Consider the following 20727-nt stretch of genomic DNA (forward strand, 5'->3'; position numbering starts at 1 on the left):
TCACTCTCATATCCACCATTGCACAATGGCAGCAGTGTGGACCACTTACAAGATAGTACTGTCACAATGCACCAAGGCAAGTTCGACAGCACCGTCCACAACTGCGACAACCTTGGAAGAATTTTGTCATGGGTGAACGGGAACACCATCTGCAAACTCCACTCACCACTCCAGCTTGGATATAGATCGCTGTTCCTTTACTGTCGCTGCATCAGAATCCTGGAACATCCTCCCTCACGGCATTGCGGATCTGCCTACAGCGCTTAGACTGCAGCAGTTCAAGATGTTAAAAATTACACACCACCAGGTTATAGTCCAGCAGATTTATTTGGAAGCCCTAGCTTTTGGAGTGCTGCTCCTTCCAAAAGCTAGTGCTTCCAAATAAACCTGTTGGACTATAACCTGGTGTTGTGTGATTTTTAACTTTGTCCACCCCAGTCCGACACCAGCACCTCCTCATCGTGGTTCAAGAAGGCAGCTCACCACCACCTTCTCAAGGAGAAAGTGAGGACTGCAGATGCTGGAGATCAGAGTCAAAAGGTGTGGTGCTGGAAAGGCACAGCAGGCCAGGCAGCATCTGAGGAGTAGGAGAATCGATGTTTCGGGCACAGGCCCTTCCTGATGCTGCCTGACCAGCTGTGCTTTTCCAGCACCACACCACCTTCTCAAGTGCAACTAGGGACAGGCAATACATGCTGCCCAGCCTGGGACATCCACATCCCATGTAAGATATTTTAAAAATTACAAAATGTTCAATTTCATATGTCAGGAAACTTTATTGATATTCAAATACATTTCATCTAAAACTAAATTGTTTCAAGCCATAAACAAAAACAAAATGAAATAGCAATACCTTTGATCTGGTAATGGTTAGTCGGTGACCAATGAGATTGGAATTACGTTGTTCAATGTTTTTTAAAATGGATTTTGTATTATAACTGAGCAGCGTAAATAAATTCCTAATCATCCATTAGCTTTGTGTTCACTATCCTACACCTGCTTCTTAATAAGCCACCAAGTTAAACATTTTTCATCCTCGTTTTCACAAAGGGTGGGAAAGGTTTAGAATTCTCAAAAACAGCAGTGGATGCTGGCTCAGTTGTTCGGTTTAAGCCTGAGATAGATAATAGCTGAAAACGTGTTGCTGGAAAAGCGCAGCAGGTCAGACAGCATCCAAAGAACAGGAGATTCGATGTTTCGGGCATAAGCCCTTCTCCAGCAACGGCTATTTTTGTGCCCAGCTCATAATGATGAACTGATGAAAATCTGTGATGCTGACGAGGTCAGAGTTAGAGCAGTGCAGCTGTCCAGCAGGTTACAGAGATACAGACTGAGGAAACAAGAGGAATCAGGAACAGGAGGAGGCCTTTCAGCCCCTCGAGTCTGTTCTGCTACCATTCAGTAAGATCATTGGATGATCAATGACCTTTGGACCATATCCCTTCAATTTTTTTTGTTGAGCAAAGGTATTATCTATCTCATAATTCCTTTCCTCAACAAAATAATTGAAGGGATATGGTCCAAAGGTTGTTGATCATCCAATGATCTTACTGAATGGTAGCAGAACAGACTCGAGGGGCTGAAAGGCCTCCTCCTGTTCCTGATTCCTCTTGTTTCCTCAGTCTGTATCTCTGTAACCTGCTGGACAGCTGCACTGCTCTAACTCTGACCTCGTCAGCATCGCTGATTTTCATCAGTTCATCATTATGAGCTGGGCACAAAAATAGCCATTGCTGGAGAAACTCAGCAGGTCTGGCAGCATCTGCAGAAGGAGAAACACAATTGATGTTTCGAATCCAGTGATCCTCCGTCAGAACAGATCCTGCCTGACATGCTTGTTTCTCCCCTTTCTGTTGCTGGTTGCCGGCATCCACAGCTCTTTGTGTTGAATATATTATTGCTCACTGTGCCTTTCGCTGATAGGGCTAAAAGTTCAGGAACCTCTCTCTGGCTCTCAACCTCACGTTCCTCCTAGAAGATTGCTTCAAGTGTACCTTTTTCTTCAAGACTTTGGTCATTCCACCTAACATTTCCCCATGTTGCTCATACTTCAATTGACAAATTTCCTGTGAAGTGGACGGCATGGCAGCTCAGTGGTTAGCACTGCTGCCTCACAGCATCAGGGACCCAGGTTCAATTCCACCCTCGGCTGACTGACTGTGTCGAGTTTGCCCAGACTCCTCATATCTGCATGGGTTTCCTCCAGGGTTTTGTAAGATCACAGGGGGAACTTTGATCAAACGGGCTGAAAAATGGTAGATGGATAAATGTGAGGCATTGTAATTTTGTACGACAAACACGGGTAGGCCTTATACAATAAATGGTATGGCATTGGGTAGTGTTGTACAACAGGGATGCAGGTACATAAACCTTTGAAGTTTACGTCACATATAGCCAGTGTGGTTAAAAAGTCATTCGGCACACTTGCCTTCATGGCCCAGCCCTTTGAGTATAGTAGTTGGGAAGTCATGTTGAGGTTGTACAGGATATTAGTGAAGCCTCTTCTGGAATACTGTGTCCAGTTCGGACTACCCAATGATAGGAAGGGTATAATCAAGCTTGAGAGGGTTCAGAAGAGATTTGATGAAGCCCTGATGAAGGGCTTATGCCCGAAACGTCGAATTTCCTGTTCCTTGGATGCTGCTTGAACTGCTGCACTTTTCCAGCAACACATTTTCAGCTCTGATCTCCAGCATCTGCAGACCTCACTTTCTCCTCTTCAGAAGAGATTTACCAGGATGTTGCCAGGTGTGGAAGGTTAGAGTTATAAAGAAAGGCTGGATAGGCTGGGACTTGTTTCTCTGAAGCATAAGAGGTTGAGAGGCGACTTGATGGAAGTTTATAAAATAATGAGGGGTATAGATAGAGTTAATGGTAGCTGCCTTTGCCCTAGGATTGGGGGATTTCATGACCAGGGGGCACATTTTTAAGATGAGAGAGGAGATATTTAGAAAAAAAGACATGAGGGGCAAATGTTTTATACAGAGGGTAGCTTGCATGTGGAATGAACTTTGTGAGGAAGTGGTGGATGCAGGTCCAATTACAACGTTTAAAAGCCATTTGTATGGATACATGAATAGGATAAGGTTCGGAGGGAAAATGAGCCAGTAGCAGGCAGGTGGGACCAGTTTAGTTTGGGATTATGGTCAGCATGGATTGGTTGGACCGAACGGTCTGTTTCCGTGTTCAAGGACTCTACGTGTAGGTTAGCCATGGGAAATGCAGGGTTATGGGGTAGGGACAGGGTGAGTTTGGGTGGGATGCTCTTTGGAGGGTTAGTGTAGTCTTGATGGGCCAAATGGCTTGCTTCCACACTATAGGGATTCTGATACTACGATTCAAAGTGCCTTGAAGGATATCTTACTACAAAGGCTCTATATAAACACAATTTGCTGTCAACATTTTGAATCCAGATGTGAGGAAGGGTCATAGTGGACTTGAAACATGAACTCAGATTCTGTCTCTGCACAGATGCTGCTAGGCCCGCTGAGTTTCTCTAGGGGTCTCTCTCTGCTTGTTCAACATTTCCAGCAGCAGCAGTATTTCGCTTTGGTTACAATTTACTGTTGCTGTGTTAATAAACATCGACCTACCTAATGCAGCCACAGCTGCCTCAAATCCAAGCTCCTCATCACCAGGCATCTCATTATTCCGATTACGGCTTGGGGGTCTTGAACCAGTTGGTGAAACGACTGAAAGAAAGAGAAAGAGTCAGAAACTTGCCTTAAGCCACCTTATCCCCCAGTCTGCTCCTGTTACCAAAGCCCACTTGAGAGAACAGATGAGTCACAGAGGGTGATGGATTATTTATTTCTCATCAGTTTTGGGTCATATTTTATGTCAGTCTCTCCTCACTCGCCTCCTCCCCAGTCCGCCATCTTGGTTCACATCTTCTTTGGGATTAAATCCAAACAACTATCAAATGGTCAGCAAACAGATCACTGCCAGTCCACCCTCAGCCCCTGCGTTCTTACCTATTCAGAGCCAGGCTTAATCACCACATTCCCCAATGTCATGCAGTGCCACCACCCAACTTACCGGTAGCAAATGAGATTCATGTCGTCAATGTGGTTTCGTTCGTATGGCAATAAAACAGAACAGGAGAGCTGGGGGGGCAGAGGAGAGGAGAGATAGAGAGACACAGAAGTTTGGGGGGGGGGGGGGGAAGAGAAAGAAGAGGAGGATAGAGACACATGGCGTGGGGGGGGGGGGGAGGATAGACAGGGAGAGAGAGAGACAGGGAGAGAGAAAGAGAGACACACACGGACAGACAGAGGGATGGAAACAGATGAACAGAGATGGGGGGGAACAGAGAGAGAGAGAGAGAGAGACAGAGAAGGACACAGAGAGTAAGAGAGAGAGAAACAGAGGAGGGGGCGTCGGGGGGGAGTGAGGAACCAGAGAGACAAGGGGGAGGGAGGGAGAGAGAGAGAGAGAGAGAGAGAGAGAGAGGGACAGGGAGAGAGAGGGGGTGAGTCGGGGGGCGGGGGGGATAGATCGAGAAGGAGGGGAACAGATTAAGAGAGAGTGACACACACCCAGAGAGAGTGACACACAGAAGGAGGAGGGGGTATAATTGGCTTGTCCATGAGCTGCAGGTACCTTACAAACACAGAGACCCGGCAGCACTTTACCTGGAGTACACAGGACATCGAAGATGAAGCTGGCCAACATGAGTGGCAGAACCGGCCTGTAATCACAGAAACTGCCTTCTCTCAGCTGCTCCGCTCTTTCCCGGATTGTGTTCATCTCATTCACACCCAATGGGATCTTCTTCAACAGCCCCACAATCTCGGATTCCTGGTAGGCAAGCTTCACCTGGAAAACACCGGGATACTTTGAGGATATCGAACCACGTCCATACAGCATTGTTACTTGACCACAGAGTGGTGATAAAGGCCGACATCTCACAAGCTGCTCAGGTACCCTGGAGTACAAACTGCACAGGAACATCACAAACACAGCTCCTGGATGGAAAGGAATGTGACACCAATCAAAACAGCCAAGAAATCCACCGTGGCCGGTAGAAAACACATGGAACTTTGTAACATGAAGTATACTGCTGCAAGATAGGATTTCAACTCTGCACAAAACCGACATCGAGAAAACGGGATTCTTCACTCCAATGGGAGTCTTCAAGGCTGAGTTAATCATCACGGAATCCCTACAGTGCAGAAAGAGGCCATTCAGCCCATCGAGTCTGTCCCAACCCTCTGAAGAGCATCCCACCTCCCCATCCCCCTCACCCTGCGTTTCCCATGGCTCCTCCACAGAGCCTGCACATCCCTGGTCACTATGGGGCAAGTTAGCATTGCCAATGAGTTCCACAGATTAACCACCCTCTGGCTCAAGAAATCCCTCCTCATCTCAGTTCTAAAGGTGTCACCCCTTCATTCTAAGCCTATGCCCCCAGGTCCTAGTCTCTTCCATTAGTGGAAACATCTTCTCCATGTCCAGACCCCTCAGTATTCTGTAAATTTTGAACAGATTCCCCCCTCATCCTTCTAAACTCCATCAAATACAGACCCAGAGTCCTCAACCACTTCTTCACCCCAAGGATCATTCACTTAAACCTCCTTTGGACCCATCTCCAAGATCAGCATATCCTTCCATAGATACAGGGCCCAAAACTGCTCACAATATTCCAAATACAGTCTGTCCAGAGCCTTATACAGAGGGTTTGTACAGACTCGATGGGCTGAATGGCCTCTTTCTGCTCTACATCGCTGCTCTTGTATTCGGGTCCTCCCGAAATGAATGCTAACATTGCATTTACCAACAATAAACATTATTGTCAGGAATAGTTTAACAGCCACCAATGCGCAGGGTAACTTCCAATTCCAGATTTTATTAATGGAAGTTTTATTCCACCAGTTGCTGTGGTGGGAATCGAACCTTTGCCCTCAGGCATAATTAGAGACGGACAAGTGCTGACCATCCTCATTCCATGAATAAAAGATGAAGAACAGGGTTTACGCTCGCCTTCCAGCAAAGGTACAGCAGAGAGCACAGTTCCGAACAAATCCGTGCCTGTTCCTTATCTATATTCCACATCTAAACCAGACTCCATGTACAAATGTTGCCCCTTGTGCCTATTTTAAAATCTTTCTCCTTTCATCTTAAAAATATGCCCTTTAGTCTTGAAATAGACCACCCTAGGGAAAAGACACCTGCCATTCACCTTATCTATACACCTCCCCCCCCCCCCCCCCCCCCCCCCCCCCCCCGCCCCCCCAACCTCCTACGGTCGGGGGAAAAGGTCCCAGCCTATCCAGCCTTTCTTTATAATTCAAACCTCCCATACCCGGCAACATCCTGGTAAATCTCTTCTGATTCCTCTCTAGCTTAACAACATCCTGGACACAGTACTCCAAGAGAGGCCTCATCAAGGATGGGATATTTACTGATGGTAGTGGTTATAGAGTCACAGAGATGTACAGCATGGAAACAGACCCTTCGGTCCAATCCGTCCATGCCGACCAGATATCCCAACCTAATCTAGTCCCACCTGCCAGCACCCGGCCCATATCCCTCCAAACTCTTCCTATTCATATACCCATCCAAATGCCTTTAAAATGTTGCAATTGTACCAGCCTCCACCACATCCTCTGGCAGCTCATTCCATACACGTACCACCCTCTACGTGATAACGTTGCCCCTTAGGTCTCTTTTATACATTTCCCCTCTCACCCTCAACCTATGCCCTCTAGTTCTGGACTCCCCAACCCCAGGGAAAAGACTTTGTCTATTTATCCTATCCATGCCCCTCATAATTTTGTAAACCTCTATAAGGTCACCCCTCAGCCTCTGACGCTCCAGGGAAAACAGGCCCAGTCTGTTCAGCCTCTCCCTATAGCTCAAATCCTCCAACCCTGGTGGCATCCTTGTAAATTTTTTCACAACCATTTCAAGTTTCACAACTTTTTTCCGATAGGAACGAGACCAGAATTGCACGCAATATTCTAACAGTGGCCTAACCAACGTCCTGTACAGCCGCAACATGACCTCTCAACTCCTGTACTCAATACACTGACCAATAAAGGAAAGCATACCAAATGTCTTCTTCACTATCCTATCTACCTGCAACTCCACTTTCATGGAGCTATGAACCTGCACTCCAAGGTCTCTTTGTTCAGCAACACTCCCTAGCACCTTACCATTAAGTGTATAAGTCCTGCTAAGATTTGCTTTCCCAAACTGCAGCACCTCTGGAAGTTTTCTATAAAATTGTCATTTATGTGGTTCTGAGAACTTTATGACTCCAAATTATTACCAAATATCCAATGACAACACTTTGAGTAGCTCACCTCCAGGGCTTTCGTTGATGCTGGTGGTCTCTGCAATTCCAGGGAAAACATTCCAATGCTATAGGCTAGATCGTGGAGTTCCTGCCTTTCACTGAGGACGATCAGCAGGAAGGCAGCCTTCGCCAGGGTGTTGGTGGCAATGAGGGTCTGCTTGTGAGTCGAAACCTTGTTCTTTTTGCCCTGAAATGGAAGCAAGTTTATACGCTGTCAATGCTGATTGGGACAAGGGACAGTCAAGTGCCAGGTGTGGAGACGTTACGGGCTCCCTAAGGACGCAAGGAAGATAAAACAGCAGTACGTTATGCAGCACTTTAACCCTGTCCTTCATTCAAGAAGATCAGCAACCATCCACGACCTTACCTCCATTTTCCCATCCTGACATCATTCCCCTTAAGAACCAAATATCCGATTCCAACGCACACAGCTACCACACATTCACAGAGTTCGTAGTCCTCTCCATGAAGACATTTCTCCTCATCTCAGTCCTGAAAGGCCATACCCTCCCTGCCATCTATTCCATTCTACACAGAATCCACGTAAAATTAGTCCTTTTGTGCCATTCAGACAATTGATTATTGACTTTACTGATGATCAATTTATTTCGCCCTGCATCTTTCGGACAAAGTAGCAGGACTTTACACTCATTCAGAAAGGATTTGTAAATTGCTGAAGCCTTTCTCCTCAGGATAAAAGTAAAAACATCAAATTTCAGATGATCCACATCGTTTACATCACAGAAGGGCGCTGAATCATTGGCAAGTCAACTCTGATTGGCGGAGATGTTGCTATGGAGAAAGTGATGGAGAACTACTTGTGAGTGGCATGGTGATTAGCACTGCTGCCTCACAGCGCCAGAGGCCTGGGTTCAATTCCTGCCTCAGGCGACTGACTGTGTGGAGTTTGCACGTTCTCCCCGTGTCTGCGTGGGTTTCCTCCGGGTGCTCCGGTTTCCTCCCACAGTCCAAAGATGTGCAGGTCAGGTGAATTGGCCATGCTAAATTGCCTGTTGTGTGTTCAGTGAAGGGGTAAATGTAGGGGAATGGGTGGATTGTGCTTCGGCGGGTCGGTGTGGACTTGTTGGGCCGAAGGGCCTGTTTACACACTGTAAGTAATCTAATCTAATCTAAGTAACCTAATCTACTAAGCCTCTGGTTAGGCCACAAAATGTGACAAATGTGAACATGTTCCATCTGTTTGCAGGGACAAGATCATTACGTACGAATGTCTGTCACCTTCCACAACAGCCAAATTATCAGCTCAACTGATTACTTTCAACTGGTTGTTAGTGTAGCAGTTAGCGCACTCGGACTTGATCAGCAAGCATCGAATCACAACCAACTACAGGCATTTTGTTTTGGCGTTCTTTCGCCTATCCTGACGAGTGAAAGACTTTAGCAGAAGGTCTCTTTCCAGAAATACTCTCCAATTGCATAAACCTCAGGTGCCCTTCTCAGCACATATCAATCCCCTCCCCCCAAGAGATTTTTTAAAAACCCTTTGGAAATCTGTCCCACATGCCTTACTGATCTATAAAATGTTTTACAATTCATTCGTATGAATCTGTTCAGTGTCCTTCTCGCTCTGTCAGTTACTATTTCCCAGCAGCATTCAACATAATGGCACGTGCCAATGTACCTTATAATCACAGGGTACAGCTTCCCCTGCAAAGTGCACAATGCTAAGTAATAATCTTGTAGACAAGGAAGAAACAACACCACAATTACTGTTGACATGAAATTCAGAATTAAGATAGTCAGATGTCACATGACACCAGATTATAGGTCCAACAGGGCTCTGGAAGCTTGGGATTTTAAATAAACTGTAACCTGGTGCCAGGTGATTTCTGACTTTGACCACCTCAGTCCAACACCGGCACCTCCACAGAATGGAGACGGACTTGCACTAGGCTGGTTCACTGCGAGCAGGATATCATTCCCATTGTTACAGCCAAGACAACAGGCCTATGCAGCACAGAAAGAGACCATTCATCCTATCAAGGGGTTCCTTCAATAGTCCTGTTAACATTTTCTTTCCAAGCAATCTCAAAGTGATTCTGTGAAGAGCGGTCCTACCGTGGCTAAGCACTTATGAAAGACTGTAATGTTTGAACTTTCAGCTTTATTTCTTTATTTTCTACTTAAAACTAAGAGGGTCTTCAAAGTGTAACTTCTAACCTTATTTGGTATGTTTTACGCTATACCATAATTACTACAATGTTTAACTTTTAACTTTGTTCTTTCTTTCTACTTGGTTGAGTCTGTAGCTACATACCTGTATCTAAGATGGCATCTGTGTGGCAACATTAGACACTTTTCACTGTACTCCTGCAGTTTTGTACTTGAGTACGTGACAATAAAATCAAAACAAAAATTACCCAAATCCCTCTTCAAAGTTGCTGTTAAATTTGCTTCTGTCACCCTGTCAGGCAGCGTGTTCCATATTATCATTACACACTGTGTTTAAGATTTTTAAAAATTCCCCTCATCCCCACTCTTGGTCTGTTGTCAATCACCTTAGTGCTTTGCAACATAAAAGCAAAACTGCAACTTAGGTAGTTCACATCACACCACCTGAGATGTATTGCCACCATTTTTATCCTGTCATGGACCAGATCCGACCCTCTCAAAATACATTAAGGAGGTAACCGAGACCCTAACATGCTCCTATTTCAAAGGAAAGTGTGAGGTGTTGTGTTCCAGATACAATTTGGTCAAACTACTCAACATTAAGCAAAACATAATTTATTCAACACTACAGTTAAAATACAACCAAAAAAAGAGGAACTTGGAATAACTTAACCCTACAGGAAAATTTTATAGAATAATAGATTATTTTACTACTAAGCTGTGACTGTTCCAATATAGCAACATCATAACCACACCCTCAGCAAAAAGGCAAATTCAGACACAGATTGTCTCACACGCCGTTCTCCAATCCAAGAGGAAAGAACATCAAAAGACAATTCTGAGAGAAGCGTGTGTAGCAGCCGAGAGATATTCACTGCCTCCCAACCTTGCTGAGACCCAGCAACAATTGCTGGAAGCTAAATTAAAGATCCTGGTTCTGTGGGTGGGAGCTTGACCACACCCATTCAGGATGCATCTATTGTTCCAACTTCCAAAAAAAAAACACACCCAAGGCTTCAGATGTTGTTCATCTTCTCTTAGGTTGCTCGGAACCTCTGCCTTAAAACCTCTCCAAAACAAAAAAAAGGACAAAATAATCCTTAAAGCTACAGTACCATACAATCCAAGTGCAAGCTACTAGTTTGAGTCTCACGTACAGTTTTGTTAATGTGTTCAAACCGAAGAATGTCGCTCAGTACAATTAGATCATGCCCTTGTTTTTCCACCGTTTGAGGATACATCAATATAAGAGAAAACTCCTGGTGGTACCTACAGTTTCCATTCAAGGTGGCAATGCTGGAGGCACTTTGAGGTAACAAACTAAAAGCATCATTCTACAAACAAGGCCCCACCAACTTATTAATACTTTAAATCAAAATATTGCCACAAGTATCCAGAATATTTTCCCTGCGGTGACAGAGTTACATCAAAGATACTGCACAAGAGCTGGTCAATCAGGCCATCTAGTCTAGGGTAGCATTTGCGCCTCCTTCCATCCTGCTTCCTCAGACCTGCCATGGTATCCTGGTATTCCTTTCTCCATCCTGTGTTTATCCAGCGTCCCCCTTAAATGCCTCTATGATATTTGTCTGAGCTGCTCCACATTCTCACCAACCTCTGGGTGAAGTTTCCTTTCTGCAGCCAATAGTTTCAGATTTCCCCGCAAGTGAAAATATTTTCTCTACACACATCCAATCCTTTTCCTAAACATCGGCTCCTCCACCAGGTCTAGCTAATAGATTGCACTGGCTCCCAGTCTTGGCTGCATTCCCATTTGAAAAGAGTCCTCATTGTATTTGTTTTTCCTGGAAAGCTCTGCAAGTTGCTCCAACCTTCAATCCTTCCATAACTGCACTCTCCTGATTCTAACCTAATGTGCATTGTCAGTTTTTATCATGCTTTCAGCTGCTCCTGTCACTAAACCACTTCAACTCTCTCCATTCTCCATTCCTGTTTGACAAACTTTCCCCTTGTCTTTCCAAATAGTTTGGAATCAACCATTGTCCTTCCAATGTTGAGCTTTGGAAGCCTTTAGAGTGTGTTAAAGGTACTATCAAAATGCAAAGGACTGTTAAATAATTATAGGCATGGATATACAATCGTTAAAAGTTTAGAACGCCATGCTTAAACAAATTCCCTACTTTTAAAACAAAATCACCATAAAACAGAAGCAATGACTGGAAATTGATCAAGTATTGAAACTTTTGTGTTTACCTTTGTCTGAGGCTGTTCCACCTTCAAATCCGGAGGATTAGCCAGAAGGTCTCTGGCGAGATCAATCGCCAATCGGCAAGCTTCGTTATTGTAGCCGTGAGCGTAAAGAGCCTCTGCACAGGCAAATAATACCTAGAGAAAACAGGTGAAAACTGTAGCCGCAACAACGAACCAAGAACTAGATGAAACTTGGTGCTGGAGGCCGAGATATCCAGCTGCTCACTAAATTAGCAAATTTCTCTGAACTCTCAGCAGCTTCATGTGACTTGGTCAGTAGTGCCCATGACCCCATGTAGGACAGTACTGGGCTCACAGCGCACTCCAGTGGTCAAGGGACAATAGCGCGGCTGGCATTCCCCAGCAGTGCTGAGGGAGTGCTGCACTGTCAGAGCTATGTCTTTTGAACAACAGGCTAATCTGGGAATCTATCCATCTTTTTAAATGATCCCACTGCATTATGTTCGAGAGCAACAGGGGTGTCCAGTATTAGATCCCTTAAATGTCATAAAGATCAACAAATGGACTGTTAGCAAAAGGTTTATGGGAGCTTTCTGTATGCAAATTGGCTGCTGTGTTCCCTATAAGTTCAATATATACTCCCATTAGCAGTAGTGCATTTTCAGACATCCTGAGATTGTGGAAGGCACTATATAAATGCGAGTCTCTTGTCTTTCAATACTGATTACTGTGCGGGAGGTTTACAAACATGTGCCTATAATCTCATTGCCTTGGTACTTACAGATTGAAAATCACTGCAAGTGAAACCTTGGAGGAACCTTCACTTGTCCTCAAATCCCTCACCTCTAACACACAGGGAATACAGTCCCTGGTTTGCAAACAGGGTCTGACAAAGAGTCCAGTCTCAAGTCAATTTGTACGCAGGTCAGAAAACAATGCAAGACCATATAGTTTTTCTAAGTACAAGGGGACAGTCATATATCAGATCTTCAAAATTAAAATCATGACTCCTGTGTGTGATTATGTTTGTAAAGATGAGAGTTTAAGAGTACAGCCAGTTGTGCTATAACATGTGTTTCTTGGGTTTTACGCAATTGAAGAATTTAGACGGTTATTTATAGAACATGAACCTCCCTTACCTGTATTGGCTATAATGCGATTCCAGTCCCATTAGTTTAAATGGGGCAGCTATTGCGCGATTATCTTGTAATGCGAGATCGCATGAGAACGAAACTATCATGTTATATCAGAACTGACTGTACAGGTGCTCGAGTGCATGGGGGTTTGTAAGCACAAGAGTTCATATGTTGTAAACAGAGGAACCCATATAGCAGTTAACTTGTTTCAAGGCAACTAGCCAGTTATTGGTCTAAAACTGGGTTGCAAGCAGGAAAATTAGATTGCTATAAGAAAACAAAAAGGGAAATATGGAATTGCTAGAAGTCTAGCATGAAAACAAAATCTTCTAGAAAACACCTATCAGGTCAGTCAACTTTTGATCCATTCATACCCAAACCAACATAATCTCTTGTTTTGTTTTGTAGATGTTAGCTAACCTGTTGTGTACTTGCAGCATCCAGCGTATGATAGCTTTTCCATTATATAAGGTCAGACTGTAACACTGCTGCTGGAAGAGAACCATCATCAAGACATACTGCAGCAAGTGGCCCAGCTTCCATCGACAGTACCTTTCAATGTCCCGAGCTCTGGAAAGGCAGCGAGCTTAGGAGACCTCTACCTCCTGCAGCCTTGCCTCAAGGCATGAAAGACACGCCTAGCTAGCTTTAAAGAGAGAATTGTCAGGAAAAAAGTACTGCAGAGGGTTCAGAAAATACTTACAAGGATGTTGCCAGGACTGCAGGGTTTCAGTTATAAGGAGAGGCTGGGTAGGCCGAGACTCCTTTCTGTGGAGTGTAGGAGGTTGAGAGGTGACCTAAGAGTGGTTTAAAAAACCATGCAGGACGCAGACAAGGTGAATGACATTGGGCTTTTCCCCACAGTGAGGGAGTCCAAAATTAAAGGGCACATTATTAAGGTGAGGGGAGAAAGATTTAAAAGGACCGGAGGGGCAAATGTTTCATATAGAGGGTTGTTCGTATGTGGAATGAACTGCCAGAGGAAGTGGTAAATGCAGGTACACTTACAACAGGTACATGAATAGGAAAGGTTTAGAGGGATATGGGCCAAATGCAGGCAAATGGAACTAGTTTAGATTGGGAAACATGGTCAGCATGGAGGAAGGGCCTGTTTCCATGCTGTATGACTATGACAAGTCCCATGCCATCCTAACGTGGAATGTTATCACCATCATTCCTTCATCATCACTGGGTCACTAAATCCTGGAACTCACTACCTAGGATCACCTCAAGACCACCTCCATCATGCAGAATCCAGTGGCTCACCATCCTTTCTCAAGGGAGACTGGCGCCAGGCAATAAATGGTTAATGGCAGTCACATCTTGTCAAGAATCTTCTCTTAAATAAAGAAATTGAGGATTTTTCTAACAGATGCATTATACTGTTAGAGGAGTTGGAGAGCTCAGTTGGCCGGACAGTTTGTGAGGCAGACAGATGCCAGGAGTATGGTTCAATTCCCACATGGGCTGAGATTACAACGAAGGACTGTCCTTCTCGATATCGCCCCTTGCCTGAGGTGTGCTGATCCTCAAGCTAAACCACCTCAGTCTAATGGGAGAGCAGTCTTGTTATAATATTCAAACACTCTGAAGATGTTAGTGGTTGATTTGATATTGGAGCATTGTTTCATTAGCTTTCGCAGTTCTCATGTCAGATTGGGACAGTAACTGGTCAGAGGCAACTTTCAGCTTATCAATAGTTCAAGTGACAAGAAATGGGAGCGTGCCTCAGAAAGTGCATGACATTGACCTTTTATGAAGCACATGTGGGCTGCATTCTCAAATGATTAAGTCTTTGTGGGAATGTGCATCTCCGAAACTTAACTCAGGAATCTTTTAAAACAACATATTGACTTCCAGAACCACGTCAGGTAGTGTTCAGGAAGAGTATGAAGGTCGGAGTTCACACAGCCAAGGGGCAATAGCAGATTCCCACTCCCGAAGGTCATTTGTGAATCAGTTGAGGCTGTTTCTCATTAAAATAATACTCTAGAAAATTTGCAAATTACTATTTTCCTGATTAAGTTCCATTACTTGCCATGATAGAATTTGAACTCATGATCACTGAGCTGTCAGTTCAGTGTTTTTAAATCCATGGCCAATATCTTTGCATCAGTATATAAGGGCTAGCAGCTAGAATAGGCCATTCAGCCCCTCAAGCCTGTTCTGCCATTTGATATGATCATGTCTAATCTCACCTCAGCCTCAACTCCACTTTCCTGCCTGCTCTCTATAACCCTTCCACCCATAATCTCCTCATTAAACTGACTCAATATCCCAGCATCCTCTGCACTTTGGGGGAGTGAATTCCACAGATTCTTATCCCTTCTAAAGAAGTAAATCCTCCTCACCTGTGTGAAATCTGCTACCCCTTATCCTGAAACTGTCCCTTCTCGTTCTCGATTGCCCCACCCGACATGTCTACTTTGTGAATCCCCTTTTAGCATCTTATTCACCTCAATTCGATTTCCTCTCATTATTCTAATCTCTGGAGAGTAGAGGCCAAAACTGCTCAATCGCTCTTCATAAGACAAATCGCTCACCGCTGGATGTTAAAGTAGAAAGACTTCACGTGGAAGATTGATTTACCTCCATCCTGCTCTCTTGCTCAAGAGGTTTCAAACCAGAGAAGATATCCTGCTCCTCTTCATTACTTCCCTCTTGTTTGCTCTCTTCCTTAGTCACCTCCTGTGGATTAAGATAGTAGACCTGATAGTCATCCTCCCCTGCTGCAGAACCCTTGGCGGTTTCTAGCCCAAGGGGTTTCGATGAGGCATCAGCCTTTGCGGGAGTTTCTGGCTCCCCGTTGCTCAGCTCCTCGAGCTGCTCTCCGGCCTGCGGCTTGGCCACAGAGCCATTGGCTTCGGGACGGAAGCCCTCAGCGAAGAAGCCATCGCTCTCGTCCGGGTACAAGTCTTTGTAGCTGCCATCGTCAAAGTCAAAGGTGTTGGAAGCTTCAGCCCCGAGCGCTAGGGTGCCGTCATCCAGGCCCAGTTCCGCCAGGTCGGGCTCCAACGAGCTGTCCTCGCTGCTGGTTCGCCGTTTCCCTGAATGCTTGCTGGAGGAGCACTTCCCCTGAGGTAGTTTGCACTTGGTTGGGCCCACTTTGTAAACCGGCTTGTCGGCCTCCGTTGCCGTTGACGATGAGCGGCCCGGGTTTCCCCGGGACCCGTCGGGACCAGCTTTCCTCTTGGCCGTGCCGTCTTTCGGGCGCACCGCCGGCTCGGGTGGGCTCCTGCTCTTGCCAACGGAGGCAGGTTTCAGCCCGGCGCCCTCCGGGCCCGGAGTCCTCGGCGTTGCCTCGCTGCCAGGCTCGCAGGCCGAGTCGGCGCTGTGCACCTCCGCACAGGCCTTGCTGCTTTTGTGCGGCGCGGCCTTGGCCCAGCAGAATGTGCTCTTCTTCTCTGCGCTGTTGTAGGTGATGCCGGAGATGGGGAAGGCCTCCTCCCAGCTGAAGTAGCAGGCCTCGACGGCCGGCTTGAAACCCTGGAAGAGTTTATCCAGCGACTTGCGATGCTGGCCCCGCTTCACGATCTCAATCACCTTCAGGTGCCACTGCCTGAGCTGCGAACAGAGCTCCTTCCTCCTGCAGGAAACAAAAAACAAAATGGCAACGCGCGTGATCAAAAATCGCCTCTTAGCAAATCGCAAACATTGGGGACAGGAAGGACAGCAGACACTGGAAGTCCCAGTCGATAGTTTTGGAGCTCCCTGCTCCCCTCCCCAGTCCTGACCAAGGGTTTCAGCCTGAAACTTCGACGTTCCTGCTCCTCGGATACTGTCTGTCCCACTGTGCTTTTCCAGCTGCACACCTCAAAGATGGTGAAGCCTATTTGGGGAGCAGTGTGCCATTATAATTGGCTTATATTCTTCTCTCCTGACTTGAGCCATCGCTTGATAGTAAAAGGGATCAAGAGTTACGGGTAGAAGGTGGGAGAATGGGGTTGAGAAACTTCTCAGCCTTGAGCAGACTCGATGGGGTTGAATGGCCTAACTTCTGCTCCTGTGTCTTAAGGTCTTGCACAACCCAGCCCCAAAACTGGAGGGCAGTGGACGAATCCCCATCCTCAAATAGCCTGGGGAAATTCAGCACTAAACCACACCCCCCCCCCCTCCACCTCCATGGGGTGGCTGGGGGAGGGGGTCATTTGCAATGAAGGAGGGAGGGCACTTGCAAAATCTGGGTAGGGCTGAAACATAGCTTTCTGCAAAGGAACACTCCAACATCTGGGAAAACGGAGGCAATCTATTCCTTAAAAGCAAGTTTTGCAAAGATTTGTAGCTCAGGTTGAGGTTCTGGATGTAGGTTTGCTTGCTGAGCTGGAAGGTTCATTTTCAGACATTTCGTCACCATACTCGGTAACATCATAAGTTGGCCTCCGGTGAAGTACTGGTGCTATGGCCCGCTTTTTATTTGTGTTTAGGTTTCATTGGGCTGGTAAGGTCATTTCCAGTGGTGATGTCATTTCCTGCTCTTTTTCGCAAGGGGTGGTAAATGGGATCCAAGTCAATGTGTTTGTTGATAGCGTTCCAGTTGGAATGCCATGCTTCTAGGAATTCTCATGCGTGCCTCTGTTTGCCTTGTCCTAGGATGGATGTGTTGCCTCAGTCGAAGTGGTGTCCTTCCTCATCCATATGTAAGAACTCGAGTGAGAGGGGGTCATGTCTTTTTGTGGCTAGTTGATGTTCATGTATCCTGGTGGTTAGTTTTCTGCCTGTTTGTCCAATGCAGTCCGAACACATTGACTTGGATCCCATTTACCACTGCCTGAGAAAAAGAATAGGAAATGACATCACTATAGAAAATGACATCACCAACTCAAGGCAATCTAGACACATAAATAAAAAGCAGGCCATACCACCAGTGCTTCACTGGAGGCTTACTGATGGTGTTAGCGTATGGTGACGAAATGCCTGAAAACGAACCTTCCAGCTCAGTGAGCAAACTTACATCCGCTATTCCTTAAAAACTAACGCAAACTATGCCACTTAGAGTTGCAGCAATTCAGGAGCTACTTGATGGGGGGAGAAAGGTAATGGGTTAGAGTGTGATGAAAGTGGTTCCAACATCACAATAGAACACTGAACAGTTTTATAATCATAATGATTTGTGGCACAGTGGCTCAGTGGTTAACACTGCTGCCCCTCAGCACCAAGTAACTGGGTTCAATTCCACCCTCAGGCAACTGTCTGTGTAGAGGTTGAACATGCTCCCCTTGCTCATGTGGGTTTCCTCTGGGTGCTCCAAAGATTAGGGGGATTGGCCATGCCAACTTGCCCATTGTGTCCAGTGATATGCAGGCTAAGGGGATCAGCCATGGGAAATGTCGGCTTACGAGAATAAGGTAAAGGTTTGGGTCTGGGATGCTCTCCACAGGGCCAGCGTGAACTGGATGGGCCTAATGGCCTCTTTCCCGTGCATAGGGATTTTATGATTTAGGTGCTGTCACATCTGAAAGCAACATGCACGCTATGGCTGGATTGAAGTGCAGTTATTGTATTAGAGATAACCATATCTAACATTTGGTTGTGACATCTCTGATCTGCAGAAAGCACATTTCAGCTGATGGCGTTTTGTATGCAAAGTGTGTCAGTGCTTTTTTTTTAAAAAATGACAAAAGTGTTTCTTGCCAACTTTGAGAGATATCTTATGTTTATTTTAAAACTGTTGCGTGTAGGAAGTTAATGCTTTCCTTGCATATCACAGTTTGAAACATAGGGGATCGACAATGATTACTGGAAAGGAATAATAAGTCTATCTCATTTTGTTTCTGTGGGAGCCCGAATTTGCCAGACAGCAGCTCAAACACAGGAGTCACTGCACGAACAGCTGGGGCAGTATGGTGCTGTTCTCCACCACCATCCCGCCCCCCCCAACAATAGTTATATCCTTAGCCACCAGGCAGTAACTTGTAGTTACCCACCCTCTTCAATGCTAGGGAGCCCCACACCCGCAGAGGGGAAGAGGGGTGTTATCTCAGCTTCTCAACGATAACAAGCACTTTTTAATTACCTTTGAGGACTCATGGTGGGATCCAGGACTGCCAGCCTCCACAAGACCACCATCTCATCACACATACTGGCACAGGCATGGGCTGCCACCTCAGACTGACCATTACTGCGGCCTGTGTGTCCACTGGCACTGCTGTGTGACGCAGAGGTCCGCACGCTGTACCACCATCCAATTATCTACGGAAAGAGAACCAATGCAACGAGAGAGAAAGAGACAGGTTAGCACCACTCACTTAAAATAAAAGCAAATACGTGGTAAGGTGGCTCAGTGGTTAGCACTGCTGCCTGGCAGCACCAGGGACCCAGGTTCGATTCCAGCCTCAGGACTTTGCACATTCTCCCTGTGTCTGCGTGGGTTCCCTCTGGGTGCTCCGGTTTCCTCCCACAGTCCAAAGATGTGCAGGTTTGATGAACTGGCCATGCTAAATTGCCTGTAGTGTTAGCTGCATTAGTCAGGGGTAAAGGTAGGGTAATAGGGTGGAGGAATGGGTCTGGGTGGGTTACTCTTTGGAGGGTCAGTGTGGACTTGTTGGGCCAAATGGCCTGTTTCCACACTGTAGGGAATTTAATCAAATCAAACGAATATAGGGAATCTAACGTAAACTTGATTGCTCCATCTGTACGAGGCTGGGTACGGTTATTTAACATAGTCCTTTCTGCAAGATGGAAAGGCTGCTCCAGACAGGAGTTAACTTAATGCCGGACTGGATCTACCTACAGCGGAGTTGGCACTGTGTAAGAGAACCAGCCGCCATATTGTTCACAGCAAGATCTCAGGGATGACGGGATAAAGGGCCAGTTAGTCTGTCTCACTCAGGGGATGACTGGGACCTAGCTTCCTGCTAGATTTTACCACATAGCTCTTCATCCGACTTTATCAAGCAGTCTGGGGTAGGGAGGGGGGAGGTTGACTCAGTTTTATGAATCATTAGAAAGATGGCAGTCAAGGCTGGTGTAAAGGCTTGGAGCTGGGGTACTGGTCATCGTAGTGGTGGGTATGCTCACTGAGCTGGGGAGTTGATTTGCAGACATATTGTCCCCTGCCTAGGTGACACCTTCCTGTTGGACCATCCTGTGAAGTGCTGGTGTACTGTCTCTTCTGGGATTTATTTGGTTCCGTTCCTGCTGCTTCTGGTTGTTTGTTGTAGGGACTGGTGTATTGGGTCTAGGTCAATGTGTTTGTTATTGGAGTCTGTGGATGAGTGCCATTCTGAGAGAAATTCTCTGGCTGTCCTCTGTTTGGCTTGTCCTATGATTGTTGTGTTGCTCCTGTTGAATTTGTGGTCCTTGTCATCTGTGTGTGTGTATGTGTGGCTCCTAGGGACCAGCTGGTCGTGGCATTTAGTGGCACCTTTGACAATGCAGCTCCACCTCACTATACGCCCCCTGATGTGTTCAGTCTGGAAAATCTGCTCCAGGCCCGAAATGGGGCTTGAACCGACAACACTCCGAGACTTGGGTAATCAACGCGGTCGGAAATCACTTTATTGGGGAGCAACATGAGGAATAGGAGCAGGAGGTAGGCCATTCAGCCCCTCCAGCTGATGCAGTACGGTCATGGTTGATCAGATCTCAGACTCAACTCCATCTTCCGGTCTGTCTCCCCCTATAATCCAGGGCCCCCATTTGGTGAAAACTAATTGTCCATTTCAGCCTTGAGTTTATTCCATGACTTGGTCTCCACTGTTCTGTGGGATAAGGATTTCCAAAATTCACAAACTTTGAAGGAAGAGATTTCTCTTCATCTCTATGTTAAATGGGTGGGTGGGCGGAGGGTGCTCTTATACTGATACTACGCCCTCCAGTTCCAGATTACTCCCACCTTTTGGGGAGGGGGGGGCTGAGGGTGAGGGGGAGCATTCACTCCCACATCATCAATTGGAGCTTGGTTGGTTTGGCAAAGAGATGGCGTTAAAGCACACAGAATGAGGGTTAAAGGTTACAGGAAAAAGATCAAAGGTTATGCAAGGTCTC

The 20727-nt window shown here is 46.1% G+C and overlaps 1 protein-coding gene across 3 annotated transcripts in view; it reads right to left on the reverse strand.

Moving 5' to 3' along the window:
* zswim8 (zinc finger, SWIM-type containing 8) overlaps positions 1 to 20727 on the reverse strand; it is a 183809-nt gene that overhangs the window by 45017 nt on the left and 118065 nt on the right. For all 3 annotated transcript variants that reach the window (XM_060854349.1, XM_060854348.1, XM_060854351.1), the window contains exons 10-15: positions 18755 to 18930; positions 15331 to 16327; positions 11648 to 11779; positions 7308 to 7487; positions 4635 to 4818; positions 3594 to 3692 (exon numbers count right to left, since the gene is read on the reverse strand). In XM_060854349.1, coding sequence (XP_060710332.1) covers positions 3594 to 3692; positions 4635 to 4818; positions 7308 to 7487; positions 11648 to 11779; positions 15331 to 16327; positions 18755 to 18930 — 1768 coding nt within the window. The remainder of the gene's footprint in view (positions 1 to 3593; positions 3693 to 4634; positions 4819 to 7307; positions 7488 to 11647; positions 11780 to 15330; positions 16328 to 18754; positions 18931 to 20727) is intronic.

The sequence above is a fragment of the Hemiscyllium ocellatum genome, chromosome 43, assembly GCF_020745735.1.
Source record: "Hemiscyllium ocellatum isolate sHemOce1 chromosome 43, sHemOce1.pat.X.cur, whole genome shotgun sequence".
Classification (NCBI taxonomy): Eukaryota; Metazoa; Chordata; class Chondrichthyes; order Orectolobiformes; family Hemiscylliidae; genus Hemiscyllium; species Hemiscyllium ocellatum.